This window comes from Tympanuchus pallidicinctus, unplaced genomic scaffold, assembly GCF_026119805.1.
Source record: "Tympanuchus pallidicinctus isolate F22 unplaced genomic scaffold, pur_lepc_1.0 scaffold5, whole genome shotgun sequence".
NCBI classification, from domain to species: Eukaryota; Metazoa; Chordata; class Aves; order Galliformes; family Phasianidae; genus Tympanuchus; species Tympanuchus pallidicinctus.
Window position 1 is genome coordinate 65,345,052 of NW_026294769.1, and position 22,442 is coordinate 65,367,493.

General features: G+C 38.9%; 1 protein-coding gene and 1 long non-coding RNA gene across 3 annotated transcripts in view; both read left to right on the top strand.

Moving 5' to 3' along the window:
• Positions 1–22,442, top strand: part of NSMCE2 (NSE2 (MMS21) homolog, SMC5-SMC6 complex SUMO ligase) — a 127,619-nt gene that overhangs the window by 56,658 nt on the left and 48,519 nt on the right. For both annotated transcript variants that reach the window (XM_052704861.1, XM_052704862.1), the window contains exon 4: positions 3,319–3,472. In XM_052704861.1, the coding sequence (XP_052560821.1) occupies positions 3,319–3,472 (154 nt within the window). The remainder of the gene's footprint in view (positions 1–3,318; positions 3,473–22,442) is intronic.
• Positions 1–22,442, top strand: part of LOC128091579 (uncharacterized) — a 460,071-nt gene that overhangs the window by 54,674 nt on the left and 382,955 nt on the right. The window lies entirely within an intron of this gene.

Consider the following 22,442-nt stretch of genomic DNA (forward strand, 5'->3'; position numbering starts at 1 on the left):
TCATTTTGTTTTGCTGATCTCATCACTACCTCTGTCATGAATCTGTACATTAGGCAGTGGGTGGTGAGAACTAAAGAAAACTGGAATGTACCTGTAAGTGTGGTGTGCTGATGCAGTGTAAGATGTTGCAATTCTGCCCCACTCTGAGGAGCTAGGTTTGATGTCATGTTTTTTTTTTTTCCTTTTGTTGTCATGTGTTGTTGCATGAGACTGTTCTTAAACCTATTCATGGAGTAGGACATGCGGCACCAGAGAGAAATTGCTCATGCACAGCAAACGTATTTACTTGTTATTACAGTGGGTGGACATGCTTTATTATTCACCTACGACATGCAGACCTTCCAGAAGGTCTACCTGGCATTTCAGTAATAGCATGTGACAGTGCAGTATTGAGTGCGGTCAGGGATGGTGTCCCTGTTAATCATGTTAATGAAAGCAATCATCTGGAGGTGAACAGAAACTGAATTCAATCTTGTAAACACATGAAATAAGTTAAACTACAGGAAGGAGTGTTCTTCAACCATCTCTCTCATCTGACTACAGATTTCTACATTACGTGGTTGTCTGAGCCTGTGTCATGCATGCTGCATTGCTGGACTGTCTTTACTGCTTCACATACTGCTGATGGGAAAATAACTGGTATGAATGACAGTTTTTCCTTGGCAACTGGGGATCTGTTCATGTTGCCTTTAAGAACATGACATGCATTTACCTTCTAGGATCTGGCAGCGAGTTGTGTGACTCTAATTTGCAGGCACTGGGTCCCTTGAGGTTAGTGTAGATGCCTGCATGAACCTTTTTTTAGTCCCACAGTGGCAGGGCCAAAGTTTCTTTGCATACATACAGTGCGGCTTCTCAAACATCTGTCCTTTTTGCTAACATAATGGTGTAAGTTACAGTTCCTGCTTCCTGCTCTGCTCATGTGTGTTGAGTCCTTTAATTCTGGAAATTGGACTCAAGGGTATTACTGGAGACACTGCTTGATGAGCTTCTATACTGAAATCTTTCACGAGTCAAGAACTAGATATAAAGAGCCTGATCTAACAGTCTTGATGTGAAAAGTTAATCCCTATGGAGAAGAATAGTTAATTGACATTGTGACAAATAGACATATGTAATGAACATCCAGATTGTTTCTTTTTTTCTTTGTGTGAGTATTGGCAACTTGGAAACTTGTTTTTTTTCAGTATACACAGCTGGATCTTGTACATGTTATCTGGTCATAGTGCTCTCATTCTTGATGAGAGTAGTGACTGGGTATTATTTGTTCAGACATGGTAGTAGGGAGAGAACATCTGTACCGGCCTGAAGGAGCTGTGGCAGGAAGGAGTGTGTCTGCACTGTGTGCTGTCCAAATCAAATCATTATTTTATCATGTGTTGGATTTAAAATGTATTTTGATGTAGTAAATGCTTTCTGTGTTTGAATACAGCTGACAGCCAAGTTTCTTCTGCAGCTGAGTGCAGAACAATGTTAGTTTTGATTACGGTGGGTTCTCTTTTGCAGCAGTGCTGAGACAGACAAATCATTCGAGTGCATATGATTGCCCCATTGCCCGAGGCATAGGTTGGCTTTTTTTCTTTGCTGTCTTTGCCAAGTGTCAGAGGATGAGGCTGCCTGGTTTTATGCAGCGGTCTGAGCACCTGTGATGCTGCTGCTGGTCTTTCTTAGTGCTTATTGTACAGTGTCTGCCCCATTTGCAGCTGGGTGTTGTGGTTGGTGATCTTTTGTCTCCAAGCACCTTCGAAAACTGCAGACTATCACCTGGCTGTTTGTGTTTTTTTCTTATTCTTATCCTTGCCATAACTTGCACCTACCTGATATAAATGCACCAAACTATCTTTGCTCTTGAAAGAATACTAATAGTTGGTGGAATTCCTATTATAAAATGTATCCCATAGGGTTCCCTGCCTCTCTGTGAATGGTGGAACACATAATCAATTTAATTAAAGGCTCCTCAGTGGGCTCTATGCTGTCTGTCTGGTGAGGGGCAGGATTTAAGGTGTGCAGCTGGAGAAGAGCATAGATGGTATTACCTCTTTGTTTCAGATGGATGTATTTTGCCCTATGCTTTGTATAGGCTGGAGTAGAAATAATCTTTGGTTCAGAAAATGTTTATGATTACAGATTTGATAGATGCTGCCTTCTTTCAGAGGCTGTACTTCTGCTGGCCGTCAGTGCATAACATTGTCCCCAGCCCACCACTATAATTCATATGAAGACCTAGCAAAGGTACAGTGCCCTCAAATTTAACGTTGGCTTGAGAAGCAGAAGGGAAAACTCGTATTGTTTTTTAAGGAATTCCCAGAATACTTTTACATTCTTAGAGTAGCTTTTCGTTGCCTCTGTCATGACTTCCATTGTTATTTGCAGTCAAATTTTTCATTTATTCCAGAGGCAATTACTGTAAGGAAGTGCTTTTAAAGTAGCGATCTTTTTGCCTAACTGTATGGCTTAATGCTTGTTGTTCACATGGCACAAATAAATTGAGGTGGTTTCATTTTGTATTAGCTATCTGTACTGCATATTCTGCTGTTTTTACATCAGTCACCATATAGGTTATAAGCCTCTGAAGAGTTGATTGAAAAAAATGATGAGAAGGGAATTAAAGCAAGCAAAACTAGAGAATGTGCTTGCTTGCTCGCTTGCTTGCTTGCTTCCTTCCTTCCTTCCTTCCTGCATCCCTTCCTCCCTTCCTCCTTTCTTCTCTCCCTCCCTTCCTTCCTTCCTTCCTTCCTTCCTTCATCCCTTCCTCCCTTCCTTCCTTCCTTCCTTCCTTCATCCCTTCCTCCCTTCCTCTCTTCCTCCCCTTCCGTCTTCTCTCCCTCCATCCCTCCATCCCTCCTCCCTTCCTCTCTTCCTTCCTCTCTCTCTCTCTCTCTCTTCCCTTCTTTCTTTCCTTCTTCTTTCCTTCTTTCCTCCTTTCTTCCTTTCTTTTTAATTTCTATTTTTCAGCCATCTTTTTACCCTTTAGGACAGAGTTAGATTCTTTGTTACATTCACATGCAATGCTGTGCTGGTTGTTGTTGACCTTTGCCACCCACAGAGGTAACTTTGACCACAGAGGTTCAATTGTCCTTATTGTTAAAGTAAGATACGCTCTGCATACAGCATCTGAGTTAAATGACACTGGAAGACAGTCTATACATTTCATAGTTAGTTTTTCTTGGATAAATAATTACCAGCAGTTCATGGTTTCATAGCAGAACCCTAACTGGTGTCAAAGGGAGATTATGCTCACGAATTTGTTGGCAAACATTTGTGTATTGCCATGTGTGTCACAGCGAATAACAGCGTTCTGTCTCTTGTTCCTTACAGATAAAACAAGACAAACCAGAAAAGATACCAGATCTGAAATCACTAGTAAAAGAAAAATTTACTGCATTGGAGAGCATGAACAGTGACTCGGATTTGGAAAAAAATGAAAAATATATGTATTTTAAGGATCAACTTAAAGACATGAAAAAACAATGTAAGTCTTATTTTTTTTACAGATTATTGTTAAATGGTGACATATGTACTACATGTCTTAACGTATAGATCTGCCAGTTGTGGCTGAAGCTGAGGTGACTGTTCTGAATTGAAAACTTACTTAAACTGGTATCTGTGTAGCAGAAAGCTGATGTAGCTACCTAGGTAGTTTTAGTTAGAGTTGCAATTCCTGCCTTGCTTGGGTACAAGTACCATGGGAATCTCGTTTCACATCCCCTTTTGTAAGGTGGGCTTTTTCATCTGAAGACAGGGCTTTTTCTTTAATTGATGGGATCTTCTAAAAGGATTAGGTAAGCTGTTTTCTTTTGTCACTTAAACAAATTGCTCCTATTTCACAACTCGGATGTGTTGCAACTCTAAGAAGACCTTTGCTTTAATCAGAAGAACTATATTGTTGGAAAATGCTTACTGTGTGTTTTCTCAGGTTTACAACTTCTATGCACGCACTGTGTAATACTGCAGTGTATTAAAATATGTTTTTCTTAATTTCCATAGCTTCATCAAGTGTAAAAATTCTAAGTTATTTGTGCTTGAGTTACAGGAAGTGTTGGAGACTTAACAGCTCTAGTATTTATGCAATACAACCAAGTAGTATACTTTTATTGCCCTGCACAAATAGCAGCTATTAAAAAATCACTCAGATTACTGTTACTGGGAAAGTTCACGAGCTCTAACACTACTTGTGCTGTTCTTCACCAATCGTGGTTATGTTTTGAAATCATATTATTCTGCTTACTGTCCCTTGACCCCTGTACCTATTCCCTCCCACACCACATTTTGATTTCAACATAAACTGGTATCTCAGGAACTTCAGGAGCCATAGATTAATGATTTATAGCATTGGAAACCGATATTCTGGGTTCTCTCCTGTAGCTCTCCTTGCATTTTTTTTTTGGAGGCCACTGAAAACCCACTGAAACTAGCGGAAACAATTTTCCTGCTGACTTCACTGGACTTTCGATTACTTCCCTACAGAGATTTATGCAGTCTGAGGACATGCTTGACAAGGTGAATTTTGGATCTGATATCTCAACACTCACTAGAACTAGAGCTTGAGGGCTTAATACATTTGTTTCCCACCTTTATGTTTTTTCAGATTTTGAATTTGAGTATTAGCACTGATGTCTGAGTTTAATAGAACTCTGGGCATTACTTTAAGAATGAACATAGCAAGTCGCAGACCACAAAAAAAGTGTAATTTTCACTCCCTACATAACCATGCAATTATTACTGCCCTGCCATCATGTTGTAATTCCTAATTTCCAGGTGTTTGTAACTGGGAAGATAAAATCTTGATAACTGACTTTGGATTTACTTTCCAGTCTGTAATTGCCTGAGGAGGGGGTGTGTGCCCTAGTGATACAGTCAGTTCAGGCTGTGTGACTGAGCTGTAACTGGCAGACCCAATGAAAAATCCTCAAATTAAATAAGCACAGTAAGAATTATTCTTTTTTAAAAAATAAAAGAAACAAGGATATCATCAAACTACTACTGCCTGAAATCCAAATCTGTCTTATTAGCAACTTGGACTTCTGTTTTGATTGTGCATAGAGATCAAACAGTGGCCATCAGGATATGCCTGAAGATACTGCATGGACTGATGTTCTGTATTTTGTGAACTGTGTTAGGTACACAGACTGCTCATCAGCTTGGTCAGCTTAGGGTTAGTAGGATTTGTATTGGTTCTGATAAGGTAAAACCATCAGATTTTCTTCTGTTGCAGTCTTTAACGGGATTCAGAAGGTTGAATGGGAAAGAGTTCATTGATTTTCACAAAGTCTTGAATGTGGTACAGTATTCTTGTATTCAAAATAATAATCTTGGATTCAAGTAAATAATCTGGTTCAGCCCGCCCTCTCTTGAAATGGTAAACTAAATACTACCTCTGTCTGCAAAGAGAGATGAGTTAAATTTCTCAAAGTAAGCCCAATTGTACTGCCTTAAACATGCATTCAGTGCTGTCTCCTTTGCCTGAATAATCTCTTCATCCTCTGTAAAATTACTTTCTTCAAAAATGCTCCAGGAATGCTAACAGACATTCTTGAGTAATAATGGGTAACTGAAGATCAATGGAGTCTGCTTATGTTTACACATATAAATTTGCTTCCATATGAGGTAGTGTCCTGGAAGCAGGAGGACTGCTTGGTTTCTCTATTTCATGTAGTAATGCGATCTTCTTATGATTACCCTCCTCTTTTCTCCTTCCTTCTGTGAGTTTTCCCCACTCATGGCTAGCCTTTAAAAAGGCCTCAAATTCTAAACACAGAATTGACTATTCACAAACGTAAAAATTACAGATATTCACATCTTATAGGATCATGGCCACTGATTTTAACACCTCTGTGAGAGGCTAAACTGACTTGCGATTTCCATCTAGAGTAAAACGCCTCACTGATGGCCTTTACATAGTAAATCAGTATACTGATATGTGCAATAGAACACTGTCAGTGTTATCTAAGATACCACCTATGCCAAATAGAAGGCAGTGTTACTGTACAGAGTGAGCTCAGAGGCAGAAATGTCTGCATTGCAATACCAATTGAGCTGAAGGGCCTTGAAATCTGTAATGTTGGCTAGTTTCAATAAACTGCTGATTTACCTTGTAGCACCTCTGTTACGTGGTGCTTTTTGTTTTGTTTTTTCTAAAGAGAACATGAAGGTCACCCTGCTGAATTTTTAACATGATCCATGTCTTCATAAGGGTTCATCAATACAGATCTCATCATTAAGTTTATTATAGTGTGTCTGCAAACTCTGGGACACACTTTAAAACTACTTTTTGTGAGTTATGTATGTCAATATCTTCACCAACAGCTAACTGTTTAATATTTTCATTTCAACTTGAAGTTTTTCAGATTTGGGCTCAATTTCATGCATAATCCCTGACCCATTTAAAGCACTATGGGCACAAATGCAGTACAGTCCAGTTTTTACTCTTTCTTGGGATTTGGTTTTATTGCCAGCTCAGATGAAATATCAGAACAGCAACCAAGTTTTCTCAGATGAACTTTTGTGGAGTTTTCCTTTGTCCCAGCCTTTTCCACCTCGAAGGGGCAGAGGGGTAGGTACAAAAATAATTTACCTCCCGTGGTGAGTTACCTTTAATCCCTGCATGTCTTTTATGCAGGGTTTAACATTTGCATTCTGGAATAGCTGAACAGGGACATGTTGTGTTCTCACATCGTCTTGTTACTTGGAAATTAACTTGGCATAAGGATTTTAGGTACAATGTGGAGTGTGAAGCAGTTAAATATAACCTTGCTTTAACAGAAAAGAGAGCTAATGCATTTTCCATCTTGTTCTTGAGATTTGCTGCCACAGTAAATGAAAGGGGAAGGGAGCTGCCTGGTTGTTACCTGCCACCTGAGCAGTGACCTTTGCTTTGGAGGCAGCTCTAAGTCCCAGGAAGGGCAAAGGCACTGCATCACCTTCAGACTGTCCTCATCTCTAGGCAGTTCTGCAGGAAGGAGACCTCCACTTTAAACTCTGGCAGCAGCAGGTGATACCATGCCTTAGAGCAGTTTCTGTTCTCTTCAACTTTCAGACAGTTTGCAGGCAATCTGTGAGCCTTTATTGTACAGCTGCTTTAGCTGGAATTTGTGCAAAATGATGCAAAACCCCCACCTCTGATGGTATGTGTCAAAACACTGTCAGACATGTTTATGTGAACAAGTGATTTCTCTGAAGTCTCTTTCCAGAGTTGTGTTACATGCCTAAATGCCCACTTCTTATTTTTAAGGGAAAACAGTTTCATTCTTCTGCTCAAAGCTGATTAGACTGTAAGCAATAAAATACAAGTTTTGTATTTGTTGAGGTTTTGTTTATTATTTGTTTATTTGTTTTTTAACCATTTCTTGTGATTACGTTGTCTTTTCCAAATAATGCAGCATTTGTAAGCATATTTGCTCAATCTGGTAATAGGAGAAAAATTCAAAATGATGGCATGCATGGGTTCTACAAACTTTTTTTTCTGACCTTAACCTTACATGACTGATGCTCTCCTTAATGTAAGGGTCCCAGGTCTGCAGTGTGCTTAGTGATCTACTTTTCATTAAGTGAAACATTTAAGCAAATTCCTTAAGCTAAATTGCATAAATATATCCTTTGAAATGGGCGAAAGGGTGAAATTGCTGGCGTGTTTCACTTCCTTCTTGGAGCATGTAACCACAGAGCAGAACTTTACAGGACTGAACTTATAGGAACTAAGTCATGATTACTGTAGGAATTGTAACTTTGCATTAGTATCTTTTGTAAATTTAAAATCCCCCCTTGTGTTTAATGTTGCATTAGCAAGTCTTTTTATTTCATGCCAGTATACATATCAAAGGCATCTTCTGGCACAGAGTATGAGAATTTTGCCTTCACAAAATGAAAGTAAGTGCTGTCTTTAATCTGTATGTATCAGTTTAAGTTTCTGATACCCTGTGAAAAGAACTAATCAGAAGCTATAATCTTTACTCCTGTGACCCCAGCTGCCACTGTAGTATTTACTGAAGGTTATTTAGTTTCACATTCAGTGCACAAAGTGGGACAGGTTTCATAGCCCTGTTATAGTAGCTGGCAACATGCACTTTGGAACCCCTGCTAACCACCTCCTGCACAAATGCCCAACAGATGCATACTTTGTTAGCAGTCATTTTGTAGAAAGTGCTAAGATTTGGGTGAATGACAGTATTGCTGGCTATGCCAAGCAATTTAAGGAGAGAATTTGTCAAGTGCAAGGATACTTTTTTTAAGGGAACAAATCACTCTGAGACACAATATTGATTTTGGCAGCTATTTTGTCGTAGGAAACCAGTAATATAGTTCAGAAGGTAGCAACAGTGTGGTTGTAGTGCTCTTCTGTGCCCTTTCTACTAAGGAAACAGATTCTTGAGGCAGATTTTGCAAAGAAAATGTGTGTGTCATGATTTAACATTCTTCTAGGATGGGTTCATAAGATGGGTTCAGCAGATGTTTCCAGAGGAGAAGATTTCAATATTTAATGTTCAAGTAGACACCGTTATACGCCATTGATGCATGTATTTTAAAACCATGAATTTGCTGAGTGAAAATTATGTGAAAAATGTTACTTTTGATTCAGTTTGGGTTACAGAAAGACAACATTGTAAAAGATATTCTCTTTAAATTCCTAAAGCAGTCTTCTTAGAGACTTTAGGTAAAACTAAAAGTCCTCTATATGCTTTTAGTAGGATAAGAAGAAAAGCTGCAGCATGACACTGTGTGGTATAATGCATGATAATTTCATTCAAATAATCCTCACAACATCACAGTGAGGTAGGCAGGTTAATTTTTTTCCTTACCACGTAACAGAGGTGAAACTTGAGTAAATAGTCAGTTGTGTAAATGAATAAGTAAATAGAAACTTGAGTAAAAGTTACTTGTACAGAGTTGTTACTTGTACATCTCTATACTTTGCTTTTCATTTTTATTCTTACATGTATTGGCAGAAGATCAGCTAAATAATAAGATTAATTTATTTTTTATTTGTATTGTTAATAGAAAATAATCATTTAAGATCCCTTTACTAATTATAGTTGAGCAACTGCAGCACCCAAGTTGAAAATGCTGACTGAAGGTGGGATTGGTGTTATGACAGTTCAGTGCTGTGTGTGGGATATGCACTTGTCATTTATGTAAAGTTCCTTGTAGACAGCCTTTTAACTAGTAAAGAAATGAGAGCTGATGTAGGACTTCAGAAGGTAGCTTGCAGTTTAGGAGACCTCGGTTCAGTTCTTTGCTTTCTTACAGTCTTTGTATGAGTTCAGGTCATATAAGTTCAAAGCAGCATAGATTTCACTGGGAGTTTTGTGTCTAGAATCTTTGTGAGTCTGAACATTACATCTGTGTCTAAATTCAGTTACGTATATATTGTGTTTGTGGATTGTTTAAGGAGAGAGTCATGAGTGTGGATTGGCTCGGATCTATGCTGCTCAGGGCTGGTGCCCCATGGAGCAAAGTAGCCACTCTGCAAAATGTTCAGTTGCCATCTTTTGTAATGTGGCTCTCCTGTAGCACTAGATTATCATTATTATTTTTTCTGATTTTTCAGTTCAAAGAGCTGGAAATAATAACATAACTGTGTTTTAGCCTGCCAGAGTAAATTTTTCGTGGCGTGATGCTGAGGGAGCAAATTGCAGCCCTTGAGGAGTGATATGAAGATGTTTAGAGGCATTTGTGTGAATGACACCTGACTTTTGGATAGGGTTAGAGGAGCACCCTGAGTGAAGAGAGAGAAACTAGCAGGGACTCTCCTGTCAGGATATTTTTTTGGAAGGAACGAGGTGGCTCATTCAGGAAGGACCGGGAGTACAGTGCCCGGGAATGAAATGGAATGAGTTAGAGTGATGATGATTACATCTGACATGCAAACCTTCTGTTTCACTGAGCTATTGGAGAGAGAAACAAGCTGGAAAAACAAGATACTACAGCATTAGCAGTTATGGAGTACCTAAGATGAGTATCCAGACTTCAGAATTACCATCAAATGTTGGTATCCTTGACAGCATGCAAAAAGGGACTGTTTCTAGAGTGACTGACCAAAGTATGTGATTGACCAATTGTCTCTGGCATCAGACTCCTCCTCTCTGTGTTCAGTGTGCATTTAAATATATGTAAAGATGGAAACTACTGCAGAAGGAACTAGTGTCAAAACATCGCCCCTTTAGCCCTATGGTAAAAGCATGCAGCAGAGAGGGCTATCTAAATCAGGAGGAGGATCAGATGTAGGCTTTTCTTATTATAAATATCTGCCTTTCCAATCAGTGAACGCTTAAGGGTAAACTCTTCTTATCTCTGTGTCTCTCATCTGATCTGTAAACATATTTTTAAAAGATCTATGTTTCACTGCATTGCAAAAGTTCTGCAAGATGTAACTCTTGCTTTCAGATCAGCGCCAAAGTATATGAAATCTAGAAAGGAAATGGAGTGTTGCATAGAAATGATTTTTATTATTATTATACTCTTAGGGATAATACCATGTTTGGGTAATTTATTGTTATTGTCATCAGATAATTCTCTTTTAAGTGAGCACGTTGATGGCTACCAGCATGGTATTTTTACCGTTTGTAAGAACACAGATCAGGAAGGGAGGGAGCTTCTGGATGTTGATTCAGTTCCCTTGATGTTGCAGTCAATCACATCATCTAACAAAATGCAATCGATCACATCATCAAAATTTTTCTAAATTCTAGTGGAAAAGCAATAAAGAACCTTTGAACTTCACTCAGGTGGTGAGAAATATTTAGGGAAGGCAAATCTCTGGTGAAACTTATGCGCATTTGTTCTTCTGCCAGCACTGCATCATAGCTAGCTTATATAGATCTTCTCCCTTGGTGGTGTCCAGCTTAATTCAGTCAGTTCCTGTATTTCTTGACCGCATCATAATCCATTCCTGCAGCATGGAAACTTTTAAAAGCTTATGTCTTGTGACCATAAATGAGTTCATCAGAAATATTTTATAAATTACAGATGAGTAAGAAGCATAGAAATTGATCTCAAAGTTTGCCCACAGAATTCTGAAAACTTCAATAAAACTTCAATAAATGAATTATACTGTATGGAAAATCTGATTTCCCGTAATAAAACATAATCAATTTCACTTCTTTCATGGTCTAATAGCACATATTATTTTTATTGTAAAAATCTGGGCAATGAAAATGCAAAACTGCCTCTGTCATCTCACCACAATTTTTCTCACTGTTTTGTCTTTTGTATGTCATTCAGACAAATTTCAAGGACAGAGAATGGAGGACTTCCATGCTTGTGCCATGAGCTTACAGCTTAAACTTCAAGTGTGATCATGGAAAAGAAAGTGAATAACAACCCAAGGAGATGGAGGCAAACAGAAAGGGAAAAAAGCATCTTAAAGATTTTTGAGTTGAAAGGTTCTCTTTTGGTCATTAGGATATTGAGGAGGATATTGAGGAGGAAAACCATGGCCAGTAGAGATTTAAACTTACGGAACATTGTATTAATCACTCATTTATGATACTTATTATTTGTCTTACTCACAAAGAGATAGTAGTTTCCTTTGCCTTTCCTATGTGTTCATTTTAATCAGTATGCACAGAGATCAAAAGAAATTCTACAAGAATTCTCTCAAATAAAGCATTTGGATTGAATGCCAGCAGAAAAAGCATTTGAGGAAGAACAGGGAAGTAGATCTGAGATAATGCTGACTAAATAATAATTCATCATTTCATATCACATGCATAGTAACTTCAGAGTACTCCAGTTCAGAGAAAACAAAACACTTGGTGTTGTTATGGTTTGTGAAACTATTTGCCAAGTAGCTCTTCAGAGTCTTCTTCAGAAGAGCTGCAGGTTGAACTAGATCTTTGTTTCTTAAGCATCTGTGTAGCTTCTGAAGTCAATGGAATTTCCCTGATTTATACTTGAAACATACAGTAACATGCGAACTCGTAACGTGCAGGAAGATGAATAAACATCCTTTAATTCTTTATCAGAAGTTCGCGTGCATTGGCTGCCTACTGTAATTTTTTGTAACCTTATTGTTTCATTTCCTTAGGCTTAGACATCAGTGAAATCATGAAAAGCACGATTTCTTTCCATCTTGAATTTTATTCCATTAAGTTTATTGGAAATCTTCTTTACGCTACCCTAAATGTGCTAAACAAATTTAGCTGAAGAGAACTGGGGAAGCACAAAAAGATTGCAAAACCCATCTTCTAGGCTTGAGGACCTCAGGCTGACTGCCAGAGCCCTGAGCGAGGTGCCTCGACTCCCACGAGGAGAGTACATCTATGTGAAAACTTTGTTCAGTGAGGAATCTATTCTGTCAGCATAATGCACTTTACATCTCTATGTCAATCATAGTATTGCACATGATAGCTAAAAGTGTGCCAAGTATCAAGTAAAACAAAGGGAGTGAATTAAGGGCTTTAACCGTAAGACTGAGTGGATATACAGTGTAGATGGAGGGGAAGTGAACCGTGACTCTGATCTGCAGTTTGGGGAATTGCAGGTGCTCAAACACTTACTGACGTTGTCTGGGAGCTCAGGTGGTAGTTGTGTAGGGTAACCTATGATACACTGCTTTCAGTCACCATTAACACAAAGTCAGAGAAGACAAACGTCTTTGGTGGCATTTATACTTACTCTGTAGCAGGCTTAGAGTGTTTAGACATTCACTCACAACTGAGGAGAGGCTTGTCACCTTTCAGCTGTTATGAGCGCTCATTTGAAACACACCATCAGACTTTACACGTGTGGATAGGTTTATCATGTCTTAGCATCTCAAATATGGATGCAGATTTGTTGTGTTACTGGACTTGCTGTGAATGATTGCAGGATTAAAGGCAAGTTGCTTAACAGGTGTTCTAGCAGTCACCAAAAATACCTCATGAGGGAGAGAAGAGTCACCCAACGACAAAGCAGTCAGTGGTGCGGTGGTGGGAGTGCTTGTTTTATCTAATAGCATTTTGTCTGCAGCTGTTGCCAGGAAGTAAAGCAAATAATTAGAAAATTCACTCATGGGCTGTTAAATGCGAAGATGTCACTTTTGGCTTCTCTGGATCCTCCAGGATCCCCTGATGAAATTACAGGTGGCTTGGCAAGGATACCAGGAAAACATTGCTGTAGGCTTTCCCAGCCTCGTGCCTTCTATAGGTATTTGCTATTATTCATCAGAGTACGACTGCTGGATGGGATGGGCCTTACATCTGACATCATAGAGTTGCTCAAATGCTTTTAAGCAACCCCTTGGATTTAGGCTAGTCTGCAGAGGGCACTCTTCAACCCTTTGGCTTGCACAGTGTGTAGCTGGGAGAGTAAGGGGGCAAGGAAAACCAAGAGAAGGAAAGCATATGACTCTCCCATGTTTGGCTCACTCAGCAAGGAGCAGGAGGTTGGGCTTACTACATCTCCATTATCACCTTCTCTTTATCCACCTGGGTGGAGCTGTGCCTGCTTTCAAGAGCTAAGGGATTTACAGAGCAAAGCTGTATTCCTCATTACTGGGGTAGCTCTGGGCAAGAGCAGTAGTTTGAACATTAGATCCCTGGAGAATCTGAAAGAGATGTAGCAGATTTAGATGCTTTTGGACCTAGGGGGCCACTGAACAGGATTTTTCATCATTTTGAGCTTCAGTGTCTGTAGTTTGCTTCACTTCTTTGGATTTGGTCCAGCCTTAAGTATTCTCCCGCCTCTCTAATTGAATGTTTATGGGTCAACTCAAGACTTCATGGAATCGAAAGAAATCTTTCCAGGAAGACAATTTGTCAGGATCTATCTATAAACTTCTAGCCCAAACTAAGTAACTAGTTTACAGTCAGATAGGAAAACAGGAAAAATAAAATCTTGTGTATAGCAGCATGAAAGGCTTTATACAGAAAAGCTGAAGAGAGTTTTCTTTGAGATGAAAACTGTAAAAGCTTCCTGATTGCTTTATCAGCCTCTACAGTAAAAATAGTAATTACTGCAATTTAAGACTAATGAATAAATCACTGTATTAAAATGGGAACAAAAAAGTTTAACAAGCAATCATACGTAATCATTTGGCAGCTCTGTTATTAGTGTGGGCAGCGGTATTCACCTAACCTTTGCTGCAGCACCATTATTCGCTCACCTGCAACACAGATAAGTTCTCCCTTCCTGCTCTCCAGCTCAGTTTTGTTATGGCACGTCAGCTGTCTGCATAGCTGGGCTCACACTCCACAATTCCACAAATACCTGCCCATCTAAACAACACCGCTGTGCAGATAGCTGCAGCATGCGTGCCTTGTGGCTCTTGTCACATCGCGGCTGAGTCGCGGGCAGTTACATTCCAGCTCTGTTGTACTATCGTTACCACTTCCCTCATTTTACCCATCTGCTCCTCAGCCTGAATCTGCATCCTTCCTGGTTTTTCAGCAGTGCTTTCCCTTTCCACATGATGCCACAAAGGCTCCATCTCCCCTGTAGCTTCCTGCATGCTCGCTCCTCCTCAGTGCCATGTCACTCGTTACCCACGACTGTTGGATTCAGTTTCACTAGTGAGACCAGTCTTGTTTTGCCCTAAAAAACCATCTGCAGCGTAATTGTCTTCAAAGTGGTTCATTTGCATTAGTGTTTGATTACAGGGCTGCTGATAGGCCAGCATGCTTCAGGTCAGCTGTGTGCATGGTACAGGCGGTCATTCAGGGGAAAGCAGTGGCTGCTGACCGCTATTCGTACCACTGATGGTTTGCTTGCTGTTGCTTTACATTTTCCTTAAAGTTGGGTGAGTCATGAAGCCCAGTGTAGCAAAATTTAGTCATAAATGAAAGAGGAACATTTCCATACTCTTCATTTGGATTAATTCCTGTGCCTAATGGCTGTGTATATACCATAAACATTGTGAAGGAGCGGCCATGGAAACACTTGTTTTCTTGCATTGCTAAATTTACTCTGGGTTGAATATTAACACAGCGCCTGGCATTACTTTAAAAGCAAAAATAGCTAAAGTGTGACTCACTATGAGTCATTTACTGCTAGTCCTGCTATACTGCCTAGAGCTTGACATTGAACAAGTTGGCAGCCTGCGTTGCTACATTTTTTTCTAGGAACTTTGAACACATTTCATTCTTGTGAATTCTCTTGTGCAACGATATTAAACACAGCAGTGTGTTTATTTTGCTTCCAAAGTCGAATGAATCAGAAAATGGTGAAACAGAGAGTATTTTTCTTGGAGATTCTGGAAGAGCTGGGTTCTGAGAATTATTTTTTAGCTGCAATAACGAAGTGATTGCATGGATGCTAAAAGTTAATTACACTTTATCCAATTATGTAACGTGGATTTTAAACATGTTAATATTTTTTAAAATTTATTTATTTACATTTTCAGCAGAGACATATGTGAGATCGGAATAGAAAGTGCTTGAGAACGTGTTCCCTTTGGTTGGCAGAGGCTTTACGATGGGAAGTCAGTCGGCAATACAGGGCAGACAAAACGAGGCAACTGTGCTCCTATTGGCCTCTGTATTTAAAAGGCACACCCTAAATATGGTGCTTGGTGTCTGCCAGCGAGTAGCTTGCTGGCTGCCTGTGGGAATGCCTTGGAAAGATCACCTGATTTCAGTCAGATGGGAAGGGGTAATGAGAGAGGGCTGAAACCAAAAGCAATTTGCTGAGGCAACCATGTGATGATATCCTGAAATACACTGGCAGGGCTGAGTATCACTCCTCAGTATGCTAACATTTTGTCTCCAGCTGAATGTCATTTCTAACTGCAAGTCACTTCTTAGGACAACAGATTAAAAAAACTAAGCATCCTTTAATATTTTCCATATTTCTTTTTTACATTTCAAAATTATTTGCATGGCTTTTGAAGAGGAAGAAATTCATTGTAGAGAAATGTAATGCTTTCAGCATGTAACACTCTGCTCGTGTTCGGAGGAGTTACCAGAAAGCAAATTAAAATATCAATAAAGTAAGTTGAAAACATGTGGGCATGGTTTAAAAGCTTGCTATCTACCTCTTCCTTGAGCCACAGATGATGAAAATGGAGACTGTTCAGTACGTTTGTACATTTAATAATGCATGCTGCTACAGGATCTTTAAGCCTTTTCTCTATCTAATCTGTTAGAACATCTTCAAAAATGTCTCGCAGTGATTTCCCTATAAAAAATTCTCATTACAATGACTCAAAAGAGAAGTAATAATGGCTAATTAAGCTTAGCAGTGGCTTTGTTCTGATAAGCACTGTTCTGCATTATTTTAATGCGGATTTGTGAGTAAACTGCACTGAAGAGAATTCTTTAAGAGTTTAAATTGTTCAGTAAATTTAAGTAGAGTAAGATTAAAGATGTTTTTCTGTAATTTTTCTTGACTAACAGTCATAGCGTGCTGTTTTCCTAGAGTACAAAATAAGATTGTGTTATGTATCAGTGTAAAGAGGGACATGGTTTTGGGTTTTTCTTCTGTTACCTTTTTGACAGTGACCCCCAAATGACTGTTATTAAAATGGTTTCAGTAGTTACTCATGATATATGCTCTTTAGCAATCTCTTCAAAGCAACCGAATAGGCAGTGCCTCAGCCACACCTCCAGACATGCTATGCAGAATATAGACACGAGACTTTATGTTAGCAGTAAGACTGTGCCTTTTAAAAGACAGCTCTGTGTAGGAGGCTTTTCTGCTCTGAGGATCATCAGAAAGATTGAAGCTGCCTAAGGCATGATATCTCTTGGGCATCTCTGCACACACTGTGTAAGTGATGTCTCTATTAAGCTGAGCAATTTGTTCCCCTAACGTGTGTGTGTTTCTGTGCATGCGTTCACAATTGTCAACACAGAGTATGGGCAGGGCAGTGACGTGGAGTCTTTGTCTTTAGGACGTAACAGAAGATGATGTGTAGAGCTCAAGATTAGGCTCACAGGAGCAGGATAGTCTATCACTGAATGTGAACTTTATTATAGAGCGTTAACTGTTTTCCATAAATACGTAAGAAGGAGAGTGCTGAAATGAAACCAGTGTCCTGTTACATGTGGATCTTAAAGTGACAGGTGAATACTTTTGGTTCTCCAGTAACTTTTTGTAGAAGTGATGAATTCAAGGTGATTTTCTTTCACATTTTCAAGTGATAGAACAAATAAAACATGTTATTTAAACAGCAAGTCATATATACAGTGCTGAAAGAAATCATACCCACTCAGCCTCTACAGGCTGTGAGTATGCCCACCTTACTCCATTATCCTGGGTATTCAGGGGTGTTTGAAGTACAGTACAGGAACCAATATGACTGTGAGATGTCAATGGAAAAGTACTAACAAATTGTGTTTGATGGAAATATTAAGTTCCAGCATTTCCTTCAATGGCAGGATGAAGGCTTTTTTCCCTAGTCTTCCAACTGATTTTTTCAGGTATATCTAACCTGAAGAACTCTTACTCACATATAAGATATGGATGCCTAGAATATAATTCCTTATTGCTTTGTGAATATTATTTTTTTTAGGAAAATTTGATGTAAAACGTAGTATTTGCATGAGATATAGATGACAAGAAAAAAATGTTCTTTGTTCCACTGTTTTTTGTAACTGTACCTCTGTAGAATCAACCTTAGTGACTGAGGTTGTCCTAAGAACCTTTAATCTAAAATACAGCACTTTTTACTGTGCTGTGTCTGAAGCTGACTCACATGCATAGTCATACAGGATCCAGCAGCATCATTAGACTGACTGTTAATCACTGTCACATTTGAGAAGAACAGGCTGTATGTTCGGCTGCACATTTCTAAACAGCTGCCCAATTCTTTTTCAAAAGCCATTAGTCTAAAAGCAGATGTCACCGCTTCTGTTTTTTGTTCTTCCACATTTCTTAAAATTTATGGCAAGACTTTTGTATTAATGGTGACAGTTATGAGTGGACAAATTTCCCTGAAATTAACTGAAGATGAGTGACTGTTCACAGATACTTGCAATTGAAGAGATCTTCCAGTCATGAAATTCCTTACCCTTAGAGAAATTAAGCCACCGAAGGAAATGGGAGCAAGGAGAAACGCAATTCATTATGCACATTAGAAGCTCCTATTTTAAGATGTACCTAGCTTTTGTATTTCAGATTCAGAGCTAACTGTGTCAGTTGAAAAATTCAAGATTCTGAGAATTGGGTTCTTGCATCAGCATTGAAGTCCAGAAATCCCTGTTTAGGAATCTAAGGAATCATTTAGGAGCCATGCCTTTGGTTTCTATATAAACTCGGAGTATCACAGAATCATAGAATCATTGAAGTTGGAAAAGACCACTAAAGCATCATCTAGTGCAACTGTCAACTAATCCCCACCATGCTCACTAATCCATGTGAGCTAATAGCACTAATGTAGCACTAATCTCAGTGCTACATCTCAGTGTTTCTTGAACACCTCCAGGCACAGTGACTCCACCACCTCCCTGGTGGCAGCCTGTGCCAATGCCTCACTCTTTTGAAGAAGAAATTTTTCCTAAAATCCAACCTGAACCTCCCCTGACACAACTCGAGGCCATTACCTCTCATCCTATCTCTGGTTACCTGGGAAAAGAGGCCAACCCGATTTTGCTCTGGTTCCTTGACTGGGAAGCTTGGTTATCATCTTTATAAAGTTGCCCTCGGTATATCAGGGAAAGTCTGCATGCAGCTCAGTGTGAGTGTCTGCAAGCGTGTACAGACACATTGAGTTCCTCTGCCTGCCTTGTCTTTACATCTAGCCAGCACAGTGCCATGCAAATGTGGCTGTACAAATTCTGAATCAGCAGCAGTCTCCATCTGTTCACCCAAGGGAATGGGCGAAGGAGCTCTGTTTACACCTACCTATGTACATATGCCCTCAGATTCTTCAAAATTCTGGAGAATGACAAGCATAATTAGAACAATGTGCTAATACATTTTAAAGATGTCTCTACATGTGGATTCATTTGCTTTTACTGCTTGTTTCTTCTGAGCAGAGGTCAAGCCCCTGCTTGAGACGTCAGCATGATTAATGTGATACTGGGTATCTAACACAGCATCATTACTGTATTTTTAAGCTGATAAAAATAGGTAGCAGGATCAGAGAAGTGAACCTCTTGACATACCTTCTCTTCAAAGAGGAACAAAAGAAAAAAAGAGAAGAACATTCTGTATGTAGGATGCATGAAAATTAAACCAAAATTGTTTGAACAATGTTGTTTAAAGAAAAAGGTCATGATGTTTTCAGTTCAGGTATTGTCTTAGACCTTAGTAAAACACTGCAGAATGTGAATCAGTTGATGGTTATCTGTGATGAGCAGGTAAACAAAAGATTTATTTCCCAATGGCTTTTTCATATGATGGTGACAAACTCCATTGCACAACAATGGTCACATTCCAAAGTTGCAACCAGGTTCTGGAGGGCTTAATTTCACAACTGCTTACAGTGTCCTATTGCATTACAATGACCTTTCAATAAAGAAGAGAGATTGCTGGTTTGTTTTCTTGTTTTTCACTTAAAAACTGAATGGGATATAGTGCAGTGCCCTACTTCTACATAGCAAATCTTGTCTTGGACATTTTAAACTGTTTTCTAGTTCAGAAGCTTTTTAGGTTTTCTGTATTTTATTTAATCTTATGATGTCTAAATCTGCTTAGGGTTTGCATTTACAGTGGCAATGCAGTCAACTATTAAAAAAATCAGTATGTTTTGGTATAAAGAGGCAGACCTTAAAAGTATGTATTTTCTGGTATCTAATTACATTTCTGACAATCAATACAATCTGACATCATACAGTACAATTCTGACATCAATACAACAAAATCATTTATTGTTTCATTTTGTTGCTACTGTTTTTAAATCTACGTGAGATAAGCTCATGAATCCCTGATTTCTAAAATGATTTGTTGGAACAAATAACTACAAGGCAAAAATTAGATCGTATTAATATGGGAACAAATATGAAAAGTAATGTAATTACTTAATTCTTGGCTTTTACAATTGATTTTGTTCTCATTCATTACACAAAGACTTACTTTGGGGGTTGAATTTTAATAACATGAAGCAATCTGCTAGAAATACCCTCTTCTTAATGTGAAACAGTTATATATTCTTCAAAATAACTTCAGTGATAAATTGATGAAGACAGTATCCAATAATCAAAGGGAGCAAGCTGAAAAGGCTAGGGCTCAATTAAGAATGTTTTACTGTTGGTCCTAGAAAGGCCACTTAGAGAGAAGCCTGAAAGAAACTTGCTGTATCAAATCTATAAAGGACCAGGTAGATGGTTTCTTTAAAAAGTTGACTCTTGATTGTCTGTGGCTCAGTGGACTGTGAACATTACGTTTAGATCTGAGCAGGTAAAAGCAAATGGAGTATAGATTCTGAAGTTTGCTTAAAGCTTTTTCAAAATAACTGAATAGTAAGTCCATCCTCAGTTGCAGCCTTGCCCATTGTCTGCATTGTTTGTGTTGAGTGTGCTCAGAGACTTGGGGCTGACTGGGAGATGCTCTCAATGAAGAAAGCTTGAGGCTGCCAGCGCTGATCCCAGGCTGCGAGTCGTGTGGTCTGAGCCGATCAGATGTGAGTAGATCTGAATGCAGAACGACCGCAGCTCCCCAGCAGATCACATAACCTCTGCTGTTTGTAATCATAATTTGGATGCCATAATCCTGAGCTGTGGCTGTGCTGGCAGCTGTGACACCTAGAATGCTTTGCTTCCAAACTGCTTTTCATCTTTCATTACAGATGAAGGTCAAGAATTTTCCCCCAGATCCAGTGAGAATTAAATTGAATATATAGCACAAGCTTGTCAGTGGTCTGTATTGTTAGTATCAACAGATGTCTTCTCAAGAGTCCGTAGCTGAAATGAAATTCCTAGCTGGGAGGAAAAGTCTCATCCAGACAGAACATCTCCCCCATTTCCACCCAAGAAGGAAGCTTCCCATGGTGCCAGTAAGTCTGAGAGCAGAGTAAGCAATTAGCAAGAAAGAGCTTCAAAATTCCTAAGCAAGAAGCAAGGCTGCTGAGTAGAAACGCTTGGGATTTTTCAGCCTGATTAGCTCCACTGACAGAGAGATGATGTATGCTAATTACAGCTCCTTACCCTCCTTAGAAGAAGTTGCATAAAAGCGCACAACATCTCCATGTTGAAATGTAAGGCACTACAGCATTCCCCGCCTTCTCTGCAGTGCTTGGACCATCTGCACGATCCATTGACCAGCCTGGATGATGCATAGAAAGGTGTGCCTGTAAGCCGAACCATCAGAGGTTGTGGGTACAGGAATGAGAAAGTTTCTCATTAAGACATGTGGCTGAGTAATATAACCCCTGATAGTGTCTCTTTGGGTCAGTGAACCTCTGAGAGTGGATCATCAACACTGTGGTGCAGTATGTAGTCAGTGTTTGGTAATGCAGATCTCATCCAGATATAAAAGGTATAAAAGTTCTTCGTGAAAAATAACATCTCAATTTTAACAGGTGATGTTTTTGATTCTAATTTGTTTTATATGCCATAGCTTGAAATAATGGCATTTGATCTATAATAGGCAACATAGTGAATTCCGATGGTTCAGCATTGGAGGCAGAAGCAGAGATCAACACAGTATTTAAGTTAGATCTTTGTAAATACAGAAGTTTCGTCATGGGTAATGACTGTCACATATTTTCCAGGAATTATAATAAAAGGATGTTTTTGCACTATTTCTCAATGCGTTTTTTCAGGTGGTTCATGAAACTGATTATTTAAGGCTTAAAATAGAAAAAGCAGTCTTCAGGAGGAAAGTGGTTTAAAGTTATTCTCTTATAAAATAAACAACCGAAGACTTGAAAAACAATCTAGCTTGGAATGATGCATTCTGTTCCGCTTATTTTCTAGACAGTTCTATTCAAATTGATGGTAGTGTTGTAACACTGTAATGCAATTGCCTTATGGAAATTAATTCATAAACAATAATTATTTAATAATGGATGTTTCATACATGTAGCACTACAATTTAATCTGGAAAACCTTGCATACTGCTTGGACTTGGTTGTATGAGACATTACGGGAAATATGTGCCACAGCAAGCCCTTCACACTAACATAAAATATGCCAAGATTTTATGCAGGTCCTCAGTATTGAGGCAAATGCCATTCTTGATGTACATTAAACTTTCCCAAAAGTTCTGTAAATGTTTGATTTGGTTTTTCATTTCAACATTATTTCGGGTGAAAATGAATATTTACGTGGAAACAAATGACTGTAAACGTGGCAAAAATGCTAGAACGCTTTTTTTTAAATACGTGGAGAAGTTGCATCTTTTAACTGACTACAGTTTGAGTGAAGGGAGTTTCTTTTTCCCCAGATCCTGTTGTAGCCATTGACATTGACAGTCTTTGAACTTCTTAGCTTCTCTTCAAGAGCTGAGCTGGAATCTGTGGGGTTGCTCTCTCTCCGAAAGGTACCAGAAGTACAGAATGCTGATGCAGCAGTAAATATACAAATGGCTTGCTACTTCCAGATGAGGTACATGAAAGTTTATTTTCAGAAATAAGTATTTTAAGTTCT